This window comes from Cyclospora cayetanensis, unplaced genomic scaffold, assembly GCF_002999335.1.
Source record: "Cyclospora cayetanensis isolate NF1_C8 unplaced genomic scaffold, CcayRef3 CcayRef3_contig_69, whole genome shotgun sequence".
Lineage (NCBI taxonomy): Eukaryota > Apicomplexa > Conoidasida > Eucoccidiorida > Eimeriidae > Cyclospora > Cyclospora cayetanensis.
In genome coordinates this window covers 1-19,733 of record NW_020312689.1, presented here as the reverse complement: position 1 = coordinate 19,733, position 19,733 = coordinate 1, and the positions used below count along the sequence as shown (strand labels likewise).

At 56.7% G+C, this 19,733-nt stretch overlaps 2 protein-coding genes across 2 annotated transcripts; both read left to right on the top strand.

Annotated features, from left to right (window-relative positions):
* The first annotated feature begins 61 nt into the window (after nucleotides 1-61).
* LOC34624568 lies at nucleotides 62-16,153 on the top strand. Its single transcript, XM_026335414.1, has 14 exons — nucleotides 62-806; nucleotides 1,438-2,971; nucleotides 3,050-4,497; nucleotides 4,564-6,197; nucleotides 6,387-6,764; nucleotides 7,080-7,421; nucleotides 8,148-8,305; nucleotides 8,470-9,245; nucleotides 9,303-10,315; nucleotides 10,514-11,555; nucleotides 11,586-12,304; nucleotides 12,554-13,482; nucleotides 13,576-13,963; nucleotides 14,048-16,153. The coding sequence occupies exons 1-14, from the start codon at nucleotides 431-433 to the stop codon at nucleotides 16,151-16,153; spliced, it is 12,843 nt and encodes a 4,280-aa protein (XP_026191199.1). The 5' UTR covers nucleotides 62-430.
* A 1,474-nt stretch (nucleotides 16,154-17,627) lies between these two features.
* On the top strand, nucleotides 17,628-19,537 carry LOC113146845 (the record flags this gene model as incomplete). The annotated part of the gene is made up of 5 exons (XM_026335413.1): nucleotides 17,628-17,712; nucleotides 17,973-18,116; nucleotides 18,243-18,706; nucleotides 18,845-19,331; nucleotides 19,461-19,537. Coding segments are annotated over exons 1-5 (1,257 nt in total), but the record flags the coding sequence as incomplete, so codon positions are not given.
* Between the last annotated feature and the right edge of the window lie 196 nt (nucleotides 19,538-19,733).

Below are 19,733 nucleotides of genomic sequence, written 5' to 3'. Positions count from 1 at the left end.
AAACTCGGCATACCCCTCCGACAGTAGCACCACCACTGCAGCACAGCAGCAGCAGCAGCAGCAGCAGCAACAGCGCTTGTGTCCACCTTCGCTTACTGCCGCAGCTGTGCCTATTTTGCTACCAGAGGGCTGCCACAACAGCGCATGCTGCTGCTGCAGCAGCAGCAACAGTAGCACCTCCTCCTTCTCGCTGAGTGCCTTGCAAGGCAGCAGCAGCTGTTGCGGCAACAGCAACAGCAACGTTACACGCAGCGGCTGCTGCAGCAGCAGCCTCCGTGTGCTGCGAGACGCAAGATTGATCTGCTGCGCACAGCATACCGAGTATATTACGGGAGCCTCACTTTTGGTGCCTACGTCGGTGTCTCCCTTGCTGCTGCTTGCTGCAGGATGCAGCGCAAACACGTACCTCTGGTGTCTGCAGTCGCCAACGATGCTTCATCTCTGCGGCAGAATCTTATTGCCGCCTCTGCAAGAGCCACACCAGCAGTACAAGTATGCCTTGCTGGAGAGCGATGAACGGCAGTTGCAGCACTCTCTGGTGTGTTACGGCTTAGAAGCCTCCTCCCCCTTCGCTGCAGTGCCTCGTCTCCACGTTTTGTTCCCCTATCTCCCATATTCTCAGCAGCAGCACTTGCCGCAGGAAAAAAGAAAAGCCTTAGCTGGAGCCTTCATGGTAGAGGCACTGGCGAGAGGCTCAAGGGGACTGCCCCTCCTGCAGCAAGTAGCAGCTGCGCATGAGATACCCCTCGCGCCGTTTCAAGCCGAAGAAATTACTGAAGTCACGCTTGCGGAGACGAACCTCTGGAGTCAGTTGCTTCTCTTTCTTCCCCTCTTCCTGCCTCCCTGCCTTCCTCCCTGCAGGGGTTGAAGCCTGCAAAGAGGGATATTGCGATGTTTTTTTGGGGGGAAGAGGCGCTTGTTATAATGCTGCTCCTTTAGCTACTACGACTGCTGCTGCTACTGCTACTGCCAATTCTTCTTCTTGAGGGCCCTTACACTCAAAAACTGCTGCTGCTCTCGCTGCTGCTGCTTGGCTGCGTTTTTTTATCTCTCTCTATCTTTCTCTGTCTCTCTCCATAGATACGGCTTTCTATATATCTGTGTATCTAGATCTAGATATATGTATATCTATATCTATGCAACTATATCTAGATATATGTATATCTATATCTATGCAACTATATCTAGATGTATATATGCATACAAATATCCGTGTCAATCTCTATCAATCTCTCTTGCCTTGTGTCTATTTGTGGAGTATGTGCAAGTGTGCATGCTTGAGAGGGAAGAGAGTTTTGCTTTGAAGACTGCTGTCTGTTGCGTCTCTGGCGCGTGTTGCATTCAAAGCTGCACGCGACGCTTGCTGCTGACGTCGCTTGTCTCGTGTCGTTGCCACTCACCGCTGCCGCCTTGAGGCGTATATTGCTGTTTTTTCAGGCGAGATGATGCGCATCTCCGTCGCTCCCCCCTCTGATCTCGATGGACTGCTGAGTGCACCAGGGTGTATCATTGGACCCCCTGTATACTCAGGAGTTGCTTTAGCCGCAGGAGGCACAGCTATTACTCCTCCCCTGCTGCCCCCTCTGCCGCCACTTCCCTCTGATGATTCTCCTGCTCTAGAGAAAGCGTCGTCTGTGGCGACACCGCAGCTGCTGTGGGGTGCTCTCAGCGGCTTTCTTGCGTGCCTCATTCCTCCGTGCCGCATGCGCGTGCTGACGGCGAAGGGGGACGAGTTGCTGCTGCTGCTTTCTCCCGTTCTGCTGCGGCTCCTTCCAAAAGACTGCAGCAGCAGCAGCAGCACGGCACTGGCGGTGCACTACGGCATTCGCTGTCTGGCGAGCTACTCGCTGCTGCTTGAGCTGCCAGCCTTGCGGCAAGCCTGCAGCGAGAACGAGCAGCAGGAGCAGCAGCTACAGCGCTCTCAGGTGGCTGTCGAGGCATTGGACCCTTTAGAGGGCGACACGGAGATTCCCAGCAGCTGCAGCAATCCACACAGCAACGCCTCCGAAGCTGCAGGCAGCAGCACTCCAGAAGATCAGCTCGTCGCAGAGACGCAGATGCAAACAGCAGCAGCGAGTGCGTGGGGAATGCAGGCAGGAGGATTGCAGCTTCGAGGTTTGGCTTCTTTGCCGCAGCATGCTCTCAGCATAGCGTGGACGGCAGAGACAGGCGTGCTGCTGCTATGGTCAAACGAGGGAATGCTTTCCAGCATGCCTCCTCTGCTGGCGCTGCAGTCGGCTCCGCTGCAGCAGCAGCAGCAGCGGCTGCTGCTGTCCAGACAGTGGGGCAGCAGCAGCAGCAGCAACAGCGACAGCGACAGCAGCAGCAGCAGTCTTCCTCCGGTAGCATGGGCTTCTTTCTTCCCTGCGTCGTTCCTAGCGCTGTTGCAGCAGCAGCAGCAGCAGCTTCGACGGCAGAAAGAAGAAGACGCCGCGCTGATCGCTCCTATAGGACGCTTGCCGCTGCTGCTGTGTGCAGCAGCCGATGCGCGTCGTCTCCTGCTGCTGCAGATCGACCCTTCTGCGTCTGCTCTAGGTGTGCAGCAGCTGCATCTCGTGTTGCACAAGCCGCATTCTCCTCAGCATGACAGTCTGAGCTCCTCCTTCGCAGACCTTAACATGGCAGCAGTGGAAAGGCTCTTTGCTCCTCCTGAGCAGCCAAATCTCCACCATCATCAACAACAGCAGCAACACCAACAGCAACGCCAACAGCACCAGCAAGCGCTTCTCCTCGCAGCTCAGATCATAGATCTTCCAGTGCCGCTCAGCTTTTTTCCGCACTCCACAACGTCTGTACTGCTGCTAATAATTGCTGCTATCCCTACGGCTCCTGCTGCTTCCTCGCAGCTGCCGCAGCAGAAGCACCGACAGCAGGAGAGGACGCTGTGGTTGTTGGTATTTGCTGTGGACGTACAGTGCGGTACGCAGCAGCAGCAGCAGCAGCAACAGCAACAGCAGCAGCAGCAGCAGCAGCAACAGCAGCAACAGCAGCAACAGCAACAGCAGCAACAGCAACAACAGCAGTACCAACGCGAAGACAATTCTGTGAGATTCGGCTTGCGTGTCTCTCTCCTAGGGGCATGGAAAAGCAACTGCAAAACTTCAGCAGCAGCAGCAATTGCTGCTGCTGCTGCTGCACATGATACTGCGTGCTTCGACCATAGCAGCTGCATGCTAAGGAATCATCAGTTGTTGCTGCAGCAGCAGACGGCTGCAGCCGTCCTGACACCAGAGCGTTTGATCATTGCATCGCCGCTGCGCTTGCACCAAGATCAGAAATCTCGCTCCTCGCCGCAAGCAATCGAAGAATCTTTCTCCTTCCAGGCTGAGCTTCTGCCCGAGAGAACGCGACCATCGAACGCTTGCGCCGCTGTCGCCACAGCAGCAGCAGCAGCAGCAGATGCTTCGTTCCTCTATTGCATGCGTCTTGCAGGGATAGGAGCTGCTGTTGTCGGGGAGGCGTCAAGCGCTAAAACGGAAAATGCCGCAGCAGAGCTCTCTCTTCTCGCCGTTGCGAAGATCTGTGAAGAAGGCGAATCCATCCATGCCGTCTCTCTGCTTGCAGACACCCTAGTGCTGCAGAGCAGCAGCTCTCTCGCTGCGCACGTTTTCTCGCTGCACGCTCTTCCCCTGCTCCTGCCCGCCTGTTCTGGATGTATGGGAGACAGCAGCAGCAGCCGCGACTGTGACAACGGCGAAGGAGGGCAAGAAATTCAGAAGGATCTTCTGGATCTTCTCAGCTTAAACCCCCAAGCGTCGCTCTCCCCAGCGCTGCAGCAGTCGAGCAGCTTCCCAGACAGTGCTGCTTTTGGTTCCGCTGCATGGCGCAGAGGTGGCCACTCCGGAGATCTCTCTTGTTGTTTTCTCCCCGATGGTCGTCTCGCCATCCTCGTCAAGTCGGAAAGCCTCTGCAATAATGAGAATGGAGGGGCACCTCCTCCTTCATACAGCCGCCGCATTGCAGTGTACGTACAGCACACAGCAGCAGCAGCAGCAGCATGGATCTGCGTTTTCGCTGCCTCGCATCGCGGCAGCAACAACGGAACCTCTGGCAATACGTCTGGCAGCAACAATGCTGGCGGCGCAGGCGGCAGTGTTGGTGTCTACGATGCTTGGTGGGGTCGGGGAGGATCGCTGATCTTGCAGATGGATGCTGGAGGGGGCGAGAGCAGCAGCAGCAGCAGCACAAGCGCAAACGCAAGCAACAACAAATCCATGTTTTACTTTCGACAGCTGCCTGGACGTCTGCTGACTGCAGCAAAAGGCGTTATTCCAGTGTCTGTACACTCGGGGAACGAAGTGTGGGGCCCCGCACCCGCTGCCGAGGTGGAGGCTTTCCACATCGCTAGAGCAACTGCGCAGCAGCAGCAGCAGCAACAGCGCGTGCATGCGTTGACTGCAGCAGCGGCTGCCGTCGATGTGGCGATGGCACGCGCGCGGCAGCAGCAGCAGCAGCAGCAGCAGCAGCAGCAGCAGCAACAGCAGCAGCAGAACAGAGGCGGGGAAGTGCCCTATCAGTCGCTTTCGCAGGAAAGGCAGGATCCTGATGCTCTCGCTGATGGAGTAGTTGCTGAGCAAACGGCTCAGATGCACGGAAGCTGCCGTTTGTACTCCCCAGAAGTGCTGCAGCAGCTGTTGCGCTGCGGGTACGGTGCGTCGGTGAGATGGTTGTTGTTGGTTCTTTTGCGGTGTCTGCTAGCTGTGAAGCCGCAGCCTTGCTGCGGGATGAAGAAGCAGCAAGAGCAGCAAGAGCAGCAAGAGCAGCAGCAAGAGAAATCGCGATCGTTACTCGGAGACTTGTCCTTTAGCCTGGGGGAGGAGGCGGATCGCCCCCTCGTCGACGACACTGCTGGAATGCTCGTTCGAGGAGGCGCAGTGTTGTCTGACGGGAGCTGCAGTGTATGCGGAGGTGCCCTTGCTGCTGGGGGTGGAGACTTTGCAGCAGGCGTGAGTGTCAGTGCAGTCTGCGAAGTGTGTCGGCGCAAAAGCGGATGCGAGCTTGCTCAGCTGCTGCAGCAAGCCATGGCAGCAGCAGGGTGTCTGCTTTCCGACCTTATTTCGCAGCAGCAAGCTGCGCAGTATCAGCAGGATCTTCTCCAGCAGCGCAGCACTCCGCTTACTGCGGCAGAGCAGCAGCGGCTCATGGCGTGGCGTCGACGCCGGCCCAAGAGCGCCGAGGTGTATGTACAGTGGGCTCGGCGATGTCTCCCTGCCTGCATGCAGCCTTCGGCTGCCACGGCAGTTGCTGCCGCAGCTGCGGCTATGCCTCTCGACGTCTCCCCGTCTGCGCCTCTTTCGCTTGGCGAAGGAGGGGAGCGCCTGCTCTCGCGGCATGCGCAAGAACAGCCCATGAGCGACTGGATAAGCCCTCTAGACTGGAGCACTTCGCCGCGCACTGTAGCGACGGCAGCACACGCAGCCTCAGCAGCCTCAGCAGCAGCAAACGTCGCGCAAAAGTCTGCTGCCTTCTCCCTCTTTGGAGGGCACGACAGCAGTCTTGGCGGCGCTGCAGACGACGATCCGTTCGACGTGAGGGAGTTGCTCGGCTTTAGCATTTCGAAGGAGACTGCCGAGAAGGAGTCTCCTGAGGCAGCTGGGAGCGCTTCTCCAGGAAGGGAGGCGGCAACTGCAGAAGCAGGAGCTGCATCAGCTGCAGGATCCACCGCGCTTCGAGAAGCAGTGGAAAAAACGGCAGTCGACGTCGTCGTGGCAGCTCCCGTTCGAGCAAGCCTCACCCAAGACGAGTACACGCAGCTTCTGCAGCTGCTGAGAACTGTGCCTTCCCCTGGCTTGGCACTGACCCCTCGGGAGGTGTCGCTGTTGCGGTGTCTTGTCAGCGCGCTCCAGCAGCTAGACGAAGAGCAACAAAGCCCCCTACAAACTGCCGTGGCAGCTGCAGGAATTGCAGCAGACTTCCCTGCCGCTGCAGCTGCCGCAGCTGCGGCAGCTGCGGATGTCGCTGCGGCTGCGCGACAGAGCACAGCAGAAGAAGAAGGTCTTGAAAGCAGCAACAACAGCAACAGCAACAGCAGCAATTGCAACAGCAGCAGAAAAATGCGACAGAACGAGGCAGAAGCTGCTGCAAGGGCAGTTGCTGCCGCTGCCAGTGCGGCGGCAGCCACTGCAGAGCACGCCACGCAAATCTGCAGCGTTGACAGCAGTCGCCGCAGATTCCACCTAGCCTTGTTGTTTTTACGAGTGGGTCCAGTGCTTCTAGAGGGCTTTGTTTTTGCTGTCGCTGCGGCTCGCGTTGCTGCTCTACTTCTCTCTCCCTTGACGACATGCAGTGCAGCTGAAAAAGCTGCTCAAACAAACGAAAACTGCCGCCTTCATGCGTCTCCATCTGCTTTTGCGGCGTTCCGGTGTCTGTCTCTTTTGTGTCTGCAGGAGGCAGAAATTGCCGCTGCTGCCGAACAGCAGCAGCAGCAACAGCAGCAGCAACAGCAACAGCAGCAGCAGCAAGAGCGGCTGTCTCAACTGCAGCACGAGCAGCAGCGGCTACGCAGCGGCTCAGTCTCTCCGCTGCCGTGTCAGTCGGCTTCAAGCTTCAGCTGGCCGTCTGGAAAATCCTTCGCAGCAGCCACTGCAGCATCAGAGACTCCTCCTCGAGCTGCTGCACACCTGCCTGCAGAAGCACTTCTGAGCAGCGAAGACATCTGCTGGTGTCTGCATGCAGCTGCGGAAGAGGATTTCTTCCAGCTGGTGCTGCAGCAATCCAGAGCAGCTCATCCGGAGAGGCGACTTGTATGGCCGATCCTTCGTCGGGTGAGTTTTTTTTCGCGAATTTTCTCGTCAATCACGATTGCTCCAGTTGCAAGTTGCGAGTTGCGAGTTGCGCGCGCTTGATGACTCGGAAGATTTACCGCAGCAGAGTCTGGTGCTGCCTTCGAGCTGGACGGAAGGGGGGAAGCAGGGGGGGTTGTGGTCGGTGATGGAGCTCCCACCAGAGGCTGCTTCTCTGCAGCAAGCGGCACGCTGCTGCTGCTGTTGCAGAGAAGACAATGTCTGTACATCGGCGATCGAGGATGCTTGTGCCTCCTCTCTGCAGCTTCTGCTCCGTCTGCGTGATTTTTTGTGCAGCGAGGTGTCGGCTTCTGGATTCGCAGTCCCTCCACTGTCAAGCAGCTGTGCGACTGTCTCCTAGCAGACGCCATCCAGATGGCAGCTGCGGAGCAGCAGCAGCAGCAAGGAACGCTTGCCTTAAGCCCAGGCAGCAGCGAGAGCAGTGCTCCATTTTCTTCCCTGAGCAGCACTGCTTCCATCACGCAGCGGCAGCAGCAGCTGCAGCTGCAGCAGCAGAGAAGCTTCGGAGTAGGGGGGGGGACTGCCGCGAGCGCTTCAGACCTTGTCGCTCTCTGGGCAGCCATCAGCGGCAAAAAAAGCCTCATGGTGGCTTCATTCAAGGCGCAAGGAAATGCTAGAGTGCGTTACTAATGCGTCCTAGCATCCTCTCCTCTCTTCCCACATGCTTTTCGAAAAACTCCAATATCTGCTGTACTTCTCCCGTAGCAGCCTTGCCAGGGCATATGCTCTTTCTCTCTCTCTCTCTCTCCATTTTCTTCCTGCACTTCCGTTCGGTGCTCTCTCTCTCTAAGGCGTTCAAATGCCTATTTTAAAGCTCCAACTTTATTCCTTCATGCCTCCTTCCTTTCCCCTCCCTCTTGGTTGAAGTGCCCTTTCGTTCGCAGCACACGCATGCTGCAGAGTCTTCCTCCAGAGAAAAACCCCCGCGCCGCTTTTCCGGCATATTTATTGCTTCTTGGAGCTCTTGTGATTCTTGTCGTTATTTCCCTGCTGAGGCACAAAAATAAATGACACGTGATGCCATTGTGTATGTTCGTATACGTCTGTTTGTCTCTGCATGTCCATGTGTCTGACATGTGTGTATGTGTATATGTGTATATGTGTGTGTACATGTGTATATGTGTGTGTATATCTTTGTGTATATGTGTGTGTATATATATGTATGTATGTGTCTTTGCATGTGTGTGTAAATGCCTATCTGTTTCTCTCTATCTATCTATCTCTGTCTCGCTCTCTCTGTCTCTCTGTGTCTGTCTCTCTCTCTCTACCTCTCACTCTGTGTGTGTATCTGTCTGTTTTTTATGCGTGTCGTTACATGAACGTTTCCTGTTCTTTCACGTTCAGGTAGCTGAATTTCTTCAGTCCGATTTTTCGGATAATCGCTGGCGTCTCGCAGCGGAGCGCAACGCCTTTCGACTGCTGACACAAAGGCGCCCCTTCTTAGCGCTTGCCTTCTTTGCGATAGCGAGTAGCTACCGAGAAATAGCGGATGTTTGCTGCAGGCAAGACAGCCTTTCCTTGTGACTGCTGCCTCAAGCGGCAAGGCTGCTGCGCCTCCTTTTGCCTCGAGACGCTGGCTGCTCCCTCCCTCCTGCGCTGCAGAGAAACTGGCAGTGTTGCTGCGTCTGCGTGTGCCCTGTGTGCCTGCTGGCTGGGAATGCTGCAGAATTCTCAAAGACACGCAGCTAGCACTTTTCCTATGCAGAGTAGGATCTGCCGTCTATGCTCCTGGAGCACCTCCTCTCGGAACGGATGCAGCCTCGGAAGCCTACTATCCGCAGTCTCAACAGCAACAATCTGCCTCCGTCTTCAGCAGTCTTTCGCCGAATGCAGATTCTGGAACGGGAGCTTCTTTCGCATCCCACTCACGCAGCGGCTCGTCCTCGACTACGCCAGAAAACGCCTCGTCTGCTGCTTCAGAATATTCGCGTGTGCTGCTGCAGCGACTCCTGCCCGAGGCTGCAGCACGAGGCGACATCTGGATGTGTTTCTGCTGTTACTGGATCGCTGGATACTACGCGCGAGCTTTCGCTGCCCTCCTCCCGCCTTACACCGGAGATGCGCAGCAGCAGCAGCTGCCACACGGCAAGCCTCCACAGGAGAGGAAATTTTTTAATCCTCGTGCATACTTCCAAGAAGGCATGCAGCGCTCACAGCAAATCCCCGCAGGGATGCCTTCCAAGGCTGCTCCAGAAACGTCCACCTCTTCAGCAAGCGTGGGGGAGAACGGCGTGTATGACGACCACTGCTGGCGAGTGTCAGCTCCTTCGCTGTCTCTTGCCTTCTACCGGATGTGCATTCGCCAGGCACTGCCGATGCGACGTGTGCAGCAGAAGCGAATGGCGTGGCAGGGGGGAGCTTCTGTGCGAGAAGAGTCTCTCCTGGACGCCTTCGAAGGGGCGAAAGAGAGCAGTCAAAGACACGACGCCAGCAGCCACGTGCGTATGAGCAGCCTCTGCACAGGCAACAGCACATACGGGAGCAGCAGCGGATCGGCAGGATCTCTCCTGAAGACAACAGCAGGAGGCAACAGCAGCCTCAACGCCACTCAATGCCACGTTTGTTCGGGGAGCTTCGCCGATCCGGCTGGTTGCGCAGCAGAATGTGACATGTACCTCCTGAGCTGTCTGTACACCCGAAAGGGGCAATCCTTCCTGGCTGCTGTGGCGGCTGTTTCTCTTCTTGCGCTTCATGCTTCGCGCTTTGGGCTTGCGCAGGCGCTTAAAGAGGAGTCTTTTTCGAATTTCACTCATAAAAAAGGCTTCTCGCATAGGCTTCTGCTCCCTGACGCTGAGCTTCCCACGATCTGGGGTGCTCTGCATGCATTCGCTGCCGCTGCAGCTCCGCCGCTGCTTCTATCCAGCGCATTGCAGCAGCAGCAGCAGGAATCCTCCCCTGCTGCTGTTCGCAACTTGCTGGATTTGCAGCCTAGTGTGCTGCTGCTGCTAACAGCTCCCTCCTGGAGGCTTACAACAGGTGAACAGATGTGTATTGGCAGCAGCAGCAGCAGCAGCAGCAGCAACAGCAGCAGCAGCAGCAGCAACAGTCCCTCGATGACAAGGCGTGAAGGCAGTGCGGCGAACGTCATGACCAGAGAGAAAGAAACGAGCCAGCCGCATGCACAGCAGCCTCAGCAAGGAGAGCATTTACCCCCTGAAGCGTTCGAGAATCCTCTGCTGCTGCTCATCGAGAGTCTAGGCAGCAGCATTGCAGTGTACAGCAGCAGCACGCGAGGTCTCCTGCTGCCACCGCTGCTGGCAAGCGTCTCCCGAAGCAGAGAAGCCTTGCTGTGTCAGTCTCCTTTCCAGCTCTGCTGCTCATCGAGCGCACTCCCATGCCTAGGATCAGCGGCGGAGGAAGTGCAGGAAGCGCTAGCGCTTCCTCTAGAAGAGCAGCCTCCAGATAGCGATGCAACAACAAGCGCCGTTTTTTGCAGTCTAAGCAGCTGCGACGACACACCGCCACTCATGTCTAAGGAAAGAGGCCTTAGGAGCTTCCAGCTCACCGAGGAAGCGCTTCAGCAAGCCGTCTTTCGGCTCTCCCTTGCTCTCTGCTGGCGTGTCGACAAGCCTCCCCCTCCCTCCGCATGCGCCGCTTACCCGAGTAGCAGCGGCAGCAGCTGCTGCAGCAGCAGCAGCCCTGCAAGCGTCTTGCGGCTGCAGTATCCGTGGATGCTTCGAGCTGCGCTTAATGATCTCCTGTCGATGCAGCAGCAAGGAAGTCTTCGTCAGATGCCTTGGGCAGCAGCAACAACGACAACAGGCTTGCGGGGGGGTTCTTCGCCGACTTCTTCCTCTGCGTCTCTCGGCACTCCAGAGGGGCATACTACTCCTGGAAGCTCTCTGGAGGCATCCGACGCTGCGCTTTTCTCGGCTGTGTCTTACCACCTCGCTACTGTGGCGTACTTCCAGCTTCTGAGCGCAGCAGAGGCAGCGGCAGATGCAAGGAGGGTAACTGCTGCTGCCTCCGTTGCAGCGCTTTCGCCTCTCCAGTCTGACGCAGTCTTCCTCGCGTCTGCAGGGTTGGCAGGTGTCTTCTTCTGCTCGACTTCCTCGGACGATTCTGTCACGCATGCGTCTCCTGCTGCTGCTTTGCCAGTGGATCCGCTGCACTTCAAAACGCCTGGACTGCAGCAGCTGCTCGTGCAGCTTTTGCGCGACACGCTGGAAATGCCGCCCCTACACCCCAAGCTCCTTTCCCTCCCAGCTCTCTACTGCTGCCTCACTTTCTGCGTCAGCGAGCTGCAAAGACAGACAGACTCCGCGTGCAGCTGCTGCTGCTGCTGCAGCTCTGGCAGCAGCAGCAACACGCCGCGTGCGCTGCTGCTGCCAGAGCTGCAGCGGCTGTACAGCGTCGTTGTGGTAGGGTGCTGCGGCGTTTTTCTGGCAGTGCTGTCATCCTTCCCAGCAGTTTTCTCCCCAGAGGGGGGGCCTAACACGCAGCCAATGCCTTCAGCAGCCGCAGCTGCCTCCGCATGCGACAGTCCCCTCCTCAAGAGATGCAACAGCGGCAGCCTCAAGCAGCAGGGAGTTTCAAGATTCAGAAGCAGCAGGAGCAGGGGCAGCAGCAGAGGCAGCAACAGCAACTACAGATGCAGCAGCAACAGGATCGAGGAAGAGAGGAATTTGCTGCTCGCCTCCCAGATCTCAGCGCTGCTGCAACTCATCTTGTGTCGTCCACGATGCCTCTTACTCCAGCACGACGTGTTGCGCCTGCTGCAGCAGCTGTTGCAGCCGCGCTGGATTGCTGCCCGTTCTGCCTCTTTCTGCCGCGGCACAACAGCTGCTGAAGAAGGGGCAGGAGCAGGAGACGGCATAGCCGCAGCAGTCGCAGGATCGACTCCCGCCTTCGCCATAGCATCCTGCGTTGCAACACGAATCTTTGACTTCATTTTGGAGGCGCTGCAAGCCGTAACTGCAGAGGCACAGCGCACCGCAGTGGCTGCCTTGGCAGAGGAGGATCTTCTGAAGCAGAGGCAGCAGGAGCGCTCCATGTGCCAGCAGGATCGCAAGCCTCTTGCATGCCTGCTGCAGCAAGACGCTGAGAAAGCGGCGCTTGTTCTGCAGCAGAAGGAAGTCGCGTCATATGGCCAGCCGTTGCCTCAACAGCACGAGGAAGAGCACGGAGGTGGAGCAGCAAGAGCAAGAGCAAGAGCAGCAGCAGACGAAGCGTATTCTCTCTGCAGCAGTCTTTCGTATTTGAGCGCTTCTGTTGCGGATTTCCTTTGCACTCAGTTGAGGCCTCTTTTCCTGCGATCGCTGCTGCCTGCTGCAGCAGGATTGCTGCCGCTGCTCTCCGATAGCTTGCCTACCGCAGCAGCAGCAGCGGCAGAAGCTTCAGCAGCAGCGTCGCCACGAACTGTGCGACGCACTTCGCTGCTGCGAGCAGCAGCAGAGACGTGGGGAGGCAAGGGCCTAGGGTGTCTCTGGGAGAGCCTTGACTGCTGCAGCCGCATGCAGTGGACGTTGCAGCAGACTTCTTTTCTGCCGCTGCACCAGCTTCCTTCTCTCGGAACGCTGCATCAGCTGCACAGCAGAGATTTGCTCGTTCAAGGCATGCGTCACCTCAGCAGACAGTTTCTTGATCCGCAGCACCGGCAGAAGCTCATGCATGCACACCACCACTCGCTCCAACCGCACACTGGTAGCCGCCTTTCTCGAGAGGGAGCAGCTTCCAGCTCGCCAACAACTGCTGAAGCGGAAGCACACATGCAACGCCAACAGAAAAGCAGCGGCACTGCCTCCTCGCGCACAGCTGCAGCAGCAAAAGAGAGACTGTCGTTGACACCTGCTGCGAACAGCAGCTCTACCCAGAGAGTGGCAGCTCGCCGCTTCAACAGTGCTCTCCCCCCTCTAGATGGAGGCAATCCTCTGCATGACGAACTCCACCGACCCCACCATAACCACCATCACCACCACCACCATCACCACAACCACAACCCCACCCACAACCACCATCAGCAAGTCCTATCCAGCCGCGTCGCCGAGCACATCGTGAGAGCAACGTGCATTCCGTCTCTTCCGGTTATTGCTGCAGCGCTGTTTCCAGGGAGCGTCGTGCAGTCCCTCTGCAGCAGCAACAGCAGCCTTGGCAATGCTTTTGAAGTGGCAAGGCGCAATCGCAGCGGAGCTTTGTTTCCGTGGAGTCGGCAGCAGCGGCAGCGCGCACTCCAGCATCAAACAGCGGAGTGCAGCGCAGCAGCCGCGCTTGTCGCTCTTGAGCACGAGTGGGGAAGCTTGCCGCTTGCAGCCTTACTGGGAACAGTAACTGCTGCTGCCACCAGCAGCAGCTGCAGCAGACACTGCAGTCCAGCAGGATTGAATCTTTCGAGCGAATTCGTCGCAAGCCTCCGCACTCCCGAGGGGCCCCCCAGGGGCCTCCGTGCCTTCACGCTGCCGCATGCGCTGCTGGGAGTCGTCAGCCAGGAGAGCACCCACTGCGCTGCTGCGGCTGCAGCAGCAGCGGCTGCAGAGCGCCGCTACAGAAAGGCAGCACGTCGAGTCCACTATTCTTCCCTCCTCCTGCAGCAGGAGCAGCAAGAGCAGCAAGAGCAGCGGGAAAAAAATGCAGCAACAACGTCTTCTTTCGCCTCCCTCCCCCTCCTGCATCTGCCCTTAGTATCGGATGTATGCGGATCTGGAGGAGCTTTTCCGTGTTTGCTGCGTTCACGGCGTCCTCTGTCTTTCGAAGACGACCAAGACGAAGAAGAAGGGAATGAAGGAGAAAGCGGCAATTTTTCTGTGCTGTCTGAACAGCAGCAGCAGCAGCGGAGACGTGTGGGGGCAGCCGAATGGGTGGGGCACATGCTGTCTAGAGACACTTCGCTCTTCCTGATCACGCAGACTTCGCGGCTTTGTTTGTATTCGCGACTTCTTGCCCGTGTGACGGATGCTGTCACCGGCAGCATTAGCAGCAGCCATAGCAGCAGCAACAGCCCCCCCGTATTCCCTTATGGAGCTTTTTCTCCCTTGTCTTCCATGCGTGTGGCTTTTGAGTTTTCTGGCGTTGTCGCTGCACACCCGTTTCTTCCCATCTTCGCAGCGCTCCTAAGGGCCCCTCAGGGGCCCCTCTACCCAGGGGGCCCCTCCATCCTCACTCCGGTTCTTAGGCCCTTTGGAACTGGCGCGCGAAGCCTCCCTAGAGCAGCAGCAGCAGCTGCTGCAGCAGGAGCAGCTGCTCCTGCTGCTGCTGGCTCTGCTGAGTTTTGCCGGATAGACACCGTAGACTTCCAGCCTACAGATCAGCAGCAGCAACGGCAGCAGCTCAGAAAAGGGGGACTGTCTCACGCCTTGCCGCTCATGCTGCGGTCTCAACAAAATCAGCAGCAGCAGCAGCAGCAGCAGCAGCAGAGTCTGAAGCAGCAGCTTTTCGCATCGCATACTGCCGCTATGCAGTCATCCGCAGCAACAGCAACAGCAGCAGCACCGGATGTGACGTGTGCTGCTTGGGTGCTTCAGGGAGACAGTCTCCTTGTTTCAGATGCGTCAGGGTGGGTGTATCTGTATTCGCTTCTCCGGGGGCCCCTCCTCTCCCCCTCCGTAGTGGCAGAAACTCTTAGCGCCTCGGCAGCAGCTGCCGCAGCAGCAAGAGGCTCTTCTCGGGGGGGGTGGGGGGGCGGCGACAGCAGCAGAAGCAACGCATTCGTCCCTCCAAGCAGCAGCAATAGCAGCAGCGGCAGCTACGATCTGCAGCGACAGCGCGCATGCAGACCTTCCCTTTGCTGGAAGGCGCACACGGTGACGCAGCAGATAGCAGCCGCTGATGGCAGCGGCTGCTTTGTCGTGACGCTGGGGATCGGCGTTGAGCGGCAGCTGCTGCAGAGCACGACGCTGTTGGTTCCTGGTGTCGCGACACCCCGCACGCTGCTGCAGCGTCTGCGCTCCGTGGAGGCTGCGGAAATGAGCGGCGACAAGCAGCAGCAGACGCTTCTTGGGAGCAGCAAGGGCGAAGGTTTGAAAGGCAAGTCAAGGAGGAGGCCGCATGCGTTGCGTCTGTTGGGGGGGCTTCGATCCCAGGCGAAGCAAGGCTTTGTGGCGCGTGTGTTGCACTCGCGCACTTTTATTTCGAGATTCTCAATTTCTTCTGCGATGCGGCAGCAGCCCCCCACTGCTGCAGCTCCAGTGATCGGAGGCTCGCATAAGGCCCTTGGGTGGCGTGCTAAGGCTTTTCGAGTCGCGGGAAGAGGCCGTCGAGGCTTCTTTCGAGGCTTGGGGGCCCCCCTCTCTGCAGGCAACGGCACGAAGGCAGCAGCAGCAGCAGCTGCAGCTGCAGCCACTGCTGCTGGGAAGGCGCCACGGGGTCAAGAGCGGCAGGAGGGCGGAGGCGACGAAGAAGAAGAAGGCTGGTTTGATTCTACGAGCTGGGCTGTCAGTTTGTGGGGATTTGGCTCGCAAGCGGCGGCGTCTGATACAGACGATGTGTCGCCTACGCGTTCGGGAGTACAGACACCCGACGGTGCATGCAAAGGCCGCATGCCCTCTCTTGAGGGGCCTTGTCTCTGTATCTGGCAGCTCACGAGTGTGGGGCCCTCGGGGGCCCCTCGACTCGTTTCTGTGATTACTTGCGATGATCTTCTGCACACCAGAGCGCGTCTCGCGGCTTCTGCGTCGCAAGCTGCATCCGACATGCAGGAAGGGGCAGCAGCAGGCAGTAGCGGCGGCACCTGGGATGTCGTTGCCACGCACATTCCGACATGTTTCTGCTTGGCGGTTCTGCAGGAGGGGCCCTTGTGCTGTCCAGCGTGTCTGGCTGCTGCTGCGGGGTGTCCAGACAGCTGCTGCAGCAGCAGCCTCAGAGCGACGTGCTGCAACGGCAGCTGCGCTGCGCTGCGCTGCGTTGTGTACGGGGATACGGAGGGGTCGGTGCATGCGGTAGAAGTGGGCTTAGAGGAGGAGGTTATCAGGTGGGGGGCCCACCCGGGGGCCCCCATAGTCTCCGTAGCTGTTACGCGTGCGTTTGGATGGGGGAGCGCTGCTCCTGAGGTGTGGCTCGTCACGGCTGCTGCTCCCTCTGGAAGCCGTGGCGAAGGCATGATGCTGCGCTGCTGGTCAGTTGTCGGGTTGGGGGAGGGCGGTCCTGTGCTGCTGCATCAGTTGCACGTAGGCGCAGAGGCGGTTGTGCCCCCCGGAGTGTCTCTACACCCTAGCAGTAGCTCTAGTCGCAACACAGCTGCACCAGCAGCAGGAAGGAGTGGAGCGCCTAGTGCCCTGGCGCGTCTCCTTGGGGCACATAAAAAAGCGGGAGATGCAGAAACCAACGCAGCGAACAAACAGTCTGCAGTGTTTCCCTTGGGAGGTCGCAGATCGATGGTGACTGAAGAGGGAGAGCTACTGCTGCTTGCTGGGGTGTAGACTGATCTAGGAAGCAGCGGGAGGCCTTAAGCTTCTGCTGCAGCAGCGACAGAAAAGGAGGGTGGAATTAATACATGAACTGCTTTGCGTGCCTCTTCAGAGGCAAACAGAGATTGTATTCTCAGGTTATATGCCTTTTTACCCGGTGGTTATCCTGCTGCCGCGTTGTAGCCCTTATTAAGCTAGAGAGGTGCCACACTTAGGAGTTGCTAGAGAGGAAGCTTGGGCAACTAAAATAAAACGGGGAGAGAGATTCTCTCAGGCACAAGCCGCCGAAAAGCCGCCACGTTAGGGTCAGTACAGCAAACTGAAGGGGGCCTATCGTTCATGCAGGCTTAGAAAGTAGTTCCTTTTCTTCGCTGAGCATTTCCACGAATACACATGTACATATGTATATATGTGGACACATATATGCATACATCCATCGAGGCTCCCTGGCTTGCCCGCCTGTCTGTAGTAGTGCGGGTGGCTTAGATCAACTTTTGGCCTCCTAGATAAATGCAGAGCAAGGTGGCTCTTAGATGCGCCGTGATGCATTTCTTTTTGAACGAGATGAGTTCGCTCCAGCCTCGCCTCGAACCACTCTTCTTAACACTCACTGCTGCAAGCCTGATAAGTTGTTATCACATGCTTTCCAGAAGAGGATCCTCGTTACCCTTACTGGGCCCCTAGGACTCCCGACATGAAGGCAGAGCGACACCAAGGATGCGCATAGGTGCACTCTCTAAGCCCTCTAAGCGTTCACGGGTAGTCGCACATTGCATCTGGGTATGTATGACGCAGGCAAATCTGCGTCAAACACCTCGTCGTATCGAGCTAGCATTCCTGTGCAATGATACGCTACACCAACAAACAAGCCAACTAGTGTAGTTTAGCCCGCTGTATCACACACCGTTGCACACCAGGAGTCAGTCTGCATGACTCAACAGATACTTGCTCTCCTATTCGCTGTGTTGTCGCATACCTACAGTGTGCACTGCCAAAGAGGAGTTGAAGTACAAGGGGTGTAGAAGGAGTGTACCTTGGCCACCTAGATCCTTAGGTATGGTTTGTCTAGATCACTGACACACGGGGTAAGTACAGACGCTTGCTCAAGGAGTATCATTTGCTGTGCGTACAGACTCTGACGACTTCTAATCCAAAACTGCATGCAAAACCATTACGCGAGTTTTTTCAGTGACCCTTGATTTCCCTAGTGTGTGGAAAAGGCTGCAATGCCGGTCTAGAAAAACAGTTTGCTTGAAATCTGTGCAAGAAGTGGTCAATTACAGTGTCTGATTCAGGAAGGACAAGGAAGTCTAAGCGATTTATTCATTTCTGTTGTAGCGGTTGCAGTGACAAGGGGGAGCCATGCGGCCATGCTCTGGTGTTGAAAGCCCAGAAATATTGCATTAAATTGTATATTTGAGCTGCATGAAGCTTAGATATGTTTCTAGTATGTACTAAGGGTAAATTTCGGTAAAATTAGTGTACTATGATTACTGACACGAGGCGTTGTCATGATGGACCGTCGAGTACAACTCGGTCTGCTGCAGTTTCCCTTGCAGCACGCTCTGCCCGTGCGCCCCCACGTTGCTGCTTTATATAGTTTCTGGCGTGAAGTGGCTTGGTGCTAATTACTCTCTGCATATCTATTGTTTGGCTTTTTCTTTTGACGTGAAACTTTTCGAGCTGGCCTCAAGGGTCCTTCAAGGCGGTCCTGCCATAGGCTCACGAGTCGTATATCCTGAATACCTCCCGCCGTTCATTTTCTTGCGACTTCGTGTTCTTGCCCACCAAGACTGATTTTGTTTTTTTCGTGCACTGAAAGCCCCTAAAGTTCATCTAAGAGACATTAGCAGGGCTCTCAGCTCTCCTCAGGCAAGTCGCCTATGCTCATGTGGCTCTCCATCTTCGAATATGAACTGCCGTAGCTGTTGTGCTTCGTGTGCTCAACAGCAGCCTACACCTGAGCCTAATGCGAGTGCGTGAACATGCAGGTGCCTTAAAATACTCGTAGGAATGGTGGTCCTCAGAAAGCGTGTGCAGCCTCGGCTGCTGCTTGGCGTCGCGCTCTGCCTTGGTTGGATCCGCATTTGCTCTGCAGTAGGCGAGGGTGCCTTCCCAGGCCTTGAATCCCCTGAAGGGCCGTTTTCTGAGTCTCCAGCCTTCATTCCACCCTTAGGAGCGGCAGCACTCCCATTGGGGGGAGGAGGCGAGAAGCGGCCAGAGCGGCATATGCGCAACTCTGGATTCCCCTGCGAGGAGGGGGGCAGTAGGGGTGGCAGTCCCTTCTTACCGATTGTGCATCATGGAGGGCCCCCCCCTGTCGAGGTTCCAGATTGGAGTCATGGTGTATTCGATCCTCCTCCGAAGAACGCCCCTCCCCAAACAGAAAGCCGCATCAAGATTAAATTTTTAGACCCCTTCCCCCCCCCTACAAGTGCCCCTTCCCTGGCGTCGTTTTCTGTGTACGGATCGGGGAAGCCTCGCGAACCACTGCTCCTCGCATGCCACCCCCTTCCAGAAGGACAGGCTTCATGCGAAGTGCTCTCAAATAAGCCTTTTTTCCAGGTAAGACTTCCCCAGTCTCGACGCTGCCTCAGGAGAAGCTCTGCATGCATAGCCTTCATTGAACACACCTCCCTCGACGTCCATCAGAGCACCTGGCAACGCACATGTGTCTGCGTATTCGCGCTGCCTTTTCTTCAGATCCCAGAGGAATCTCTCTACAGGGGCTGGAGTATGGGGGAGGGGGATCGAACAGCAACCAGCAGCCAGCACTCTCTCTCGACACTTGCTGGAGAAGGCGACGAATCACCGAGCTACCCTGCCTCTCACTCTGCACAAGGCCAAGGCTTACTTTGCTGTGAAGCCTCCTCCGACGCTGAGAACTGCGTAACGTGCTCGGGAATATTCAATGGCTCATACGACCCCCTTCATGCAGCACCAGTGGCTGGAGGGTTCTACGGTCCTGGTGGGGGAGAAGACGAGGCTCCTTTTGAGCCAACAATCGGAGACAGGATGCCTCGAGGCAGTTCCCGCAAGTGGCCGCATTCAGAAGATCTTACCGAACCTTTGTCTCCAAAGGATCTCTTCAAAGTGCTGCCCCAGCTGCGGCAGCAGCTCGGAGGTGTCGCTGATGTAAGCTTTTTGCACGAAGCATCCTGTTCTAGTGTTTTAGATAGAGTGCCTTCTAGTGCTTTAGATAGAGTGCCTTCTAGTGTTTTAGATAGAGTGCCTTCTAGTGTTTTAGATAGAGTGCCTTCTAGTGTTTCAGATAGAGTGCCTTCTAGTGTTTTAGATAGAGTGCCTTCTAGTGTTTTAGATAGAGTGCCTTCTAGTGTTTTAGATAGAGTGCTTTCTAGTGCTCCTAGTAGAGTGACTTCTAGTGCTTTAGATAGAGTGCCTTCTAGTGTTTTAGATAGAGTGCCTTCTAGTGTTTTAGACAGAGTGCCTTCTAGTGTTTTAGATAGAGTGCCTTCTAGTGTTTTAGATAGAGTGCCTTCTAGTGTTTTAGATAGAGTGCCTTCTAGTGTTTTAGATAGAGTGCCTTCTAGTGTTTTAGATAGAGTGCCTTCTAGTGTTTTAGATAGAGTGC

Coding starts and splice junctions, on each gene's coding strand:
- LOC34624568 (XM_026335414.1), top strand. CDS start 431: ATGCTTCATCTCTGCGGCAGAATCTTATTGCCGCCTCTGCAAGAGCCA. Junction 11,556..11,585: donor GCCGCGCTGGATTGCTGCCC/GTTCTGCCTCTT, acceptor GCGGCACAACAG/CTGCTGAAGAAGGGGCAGGA. Junction 13,964..14,047: donor GAGCAGCAGCAGCAGCTGCT/GCAGCAGGAGCA, acceptor CCTACAGATCAG/CAGCAGCAACGGCAGCAGCT.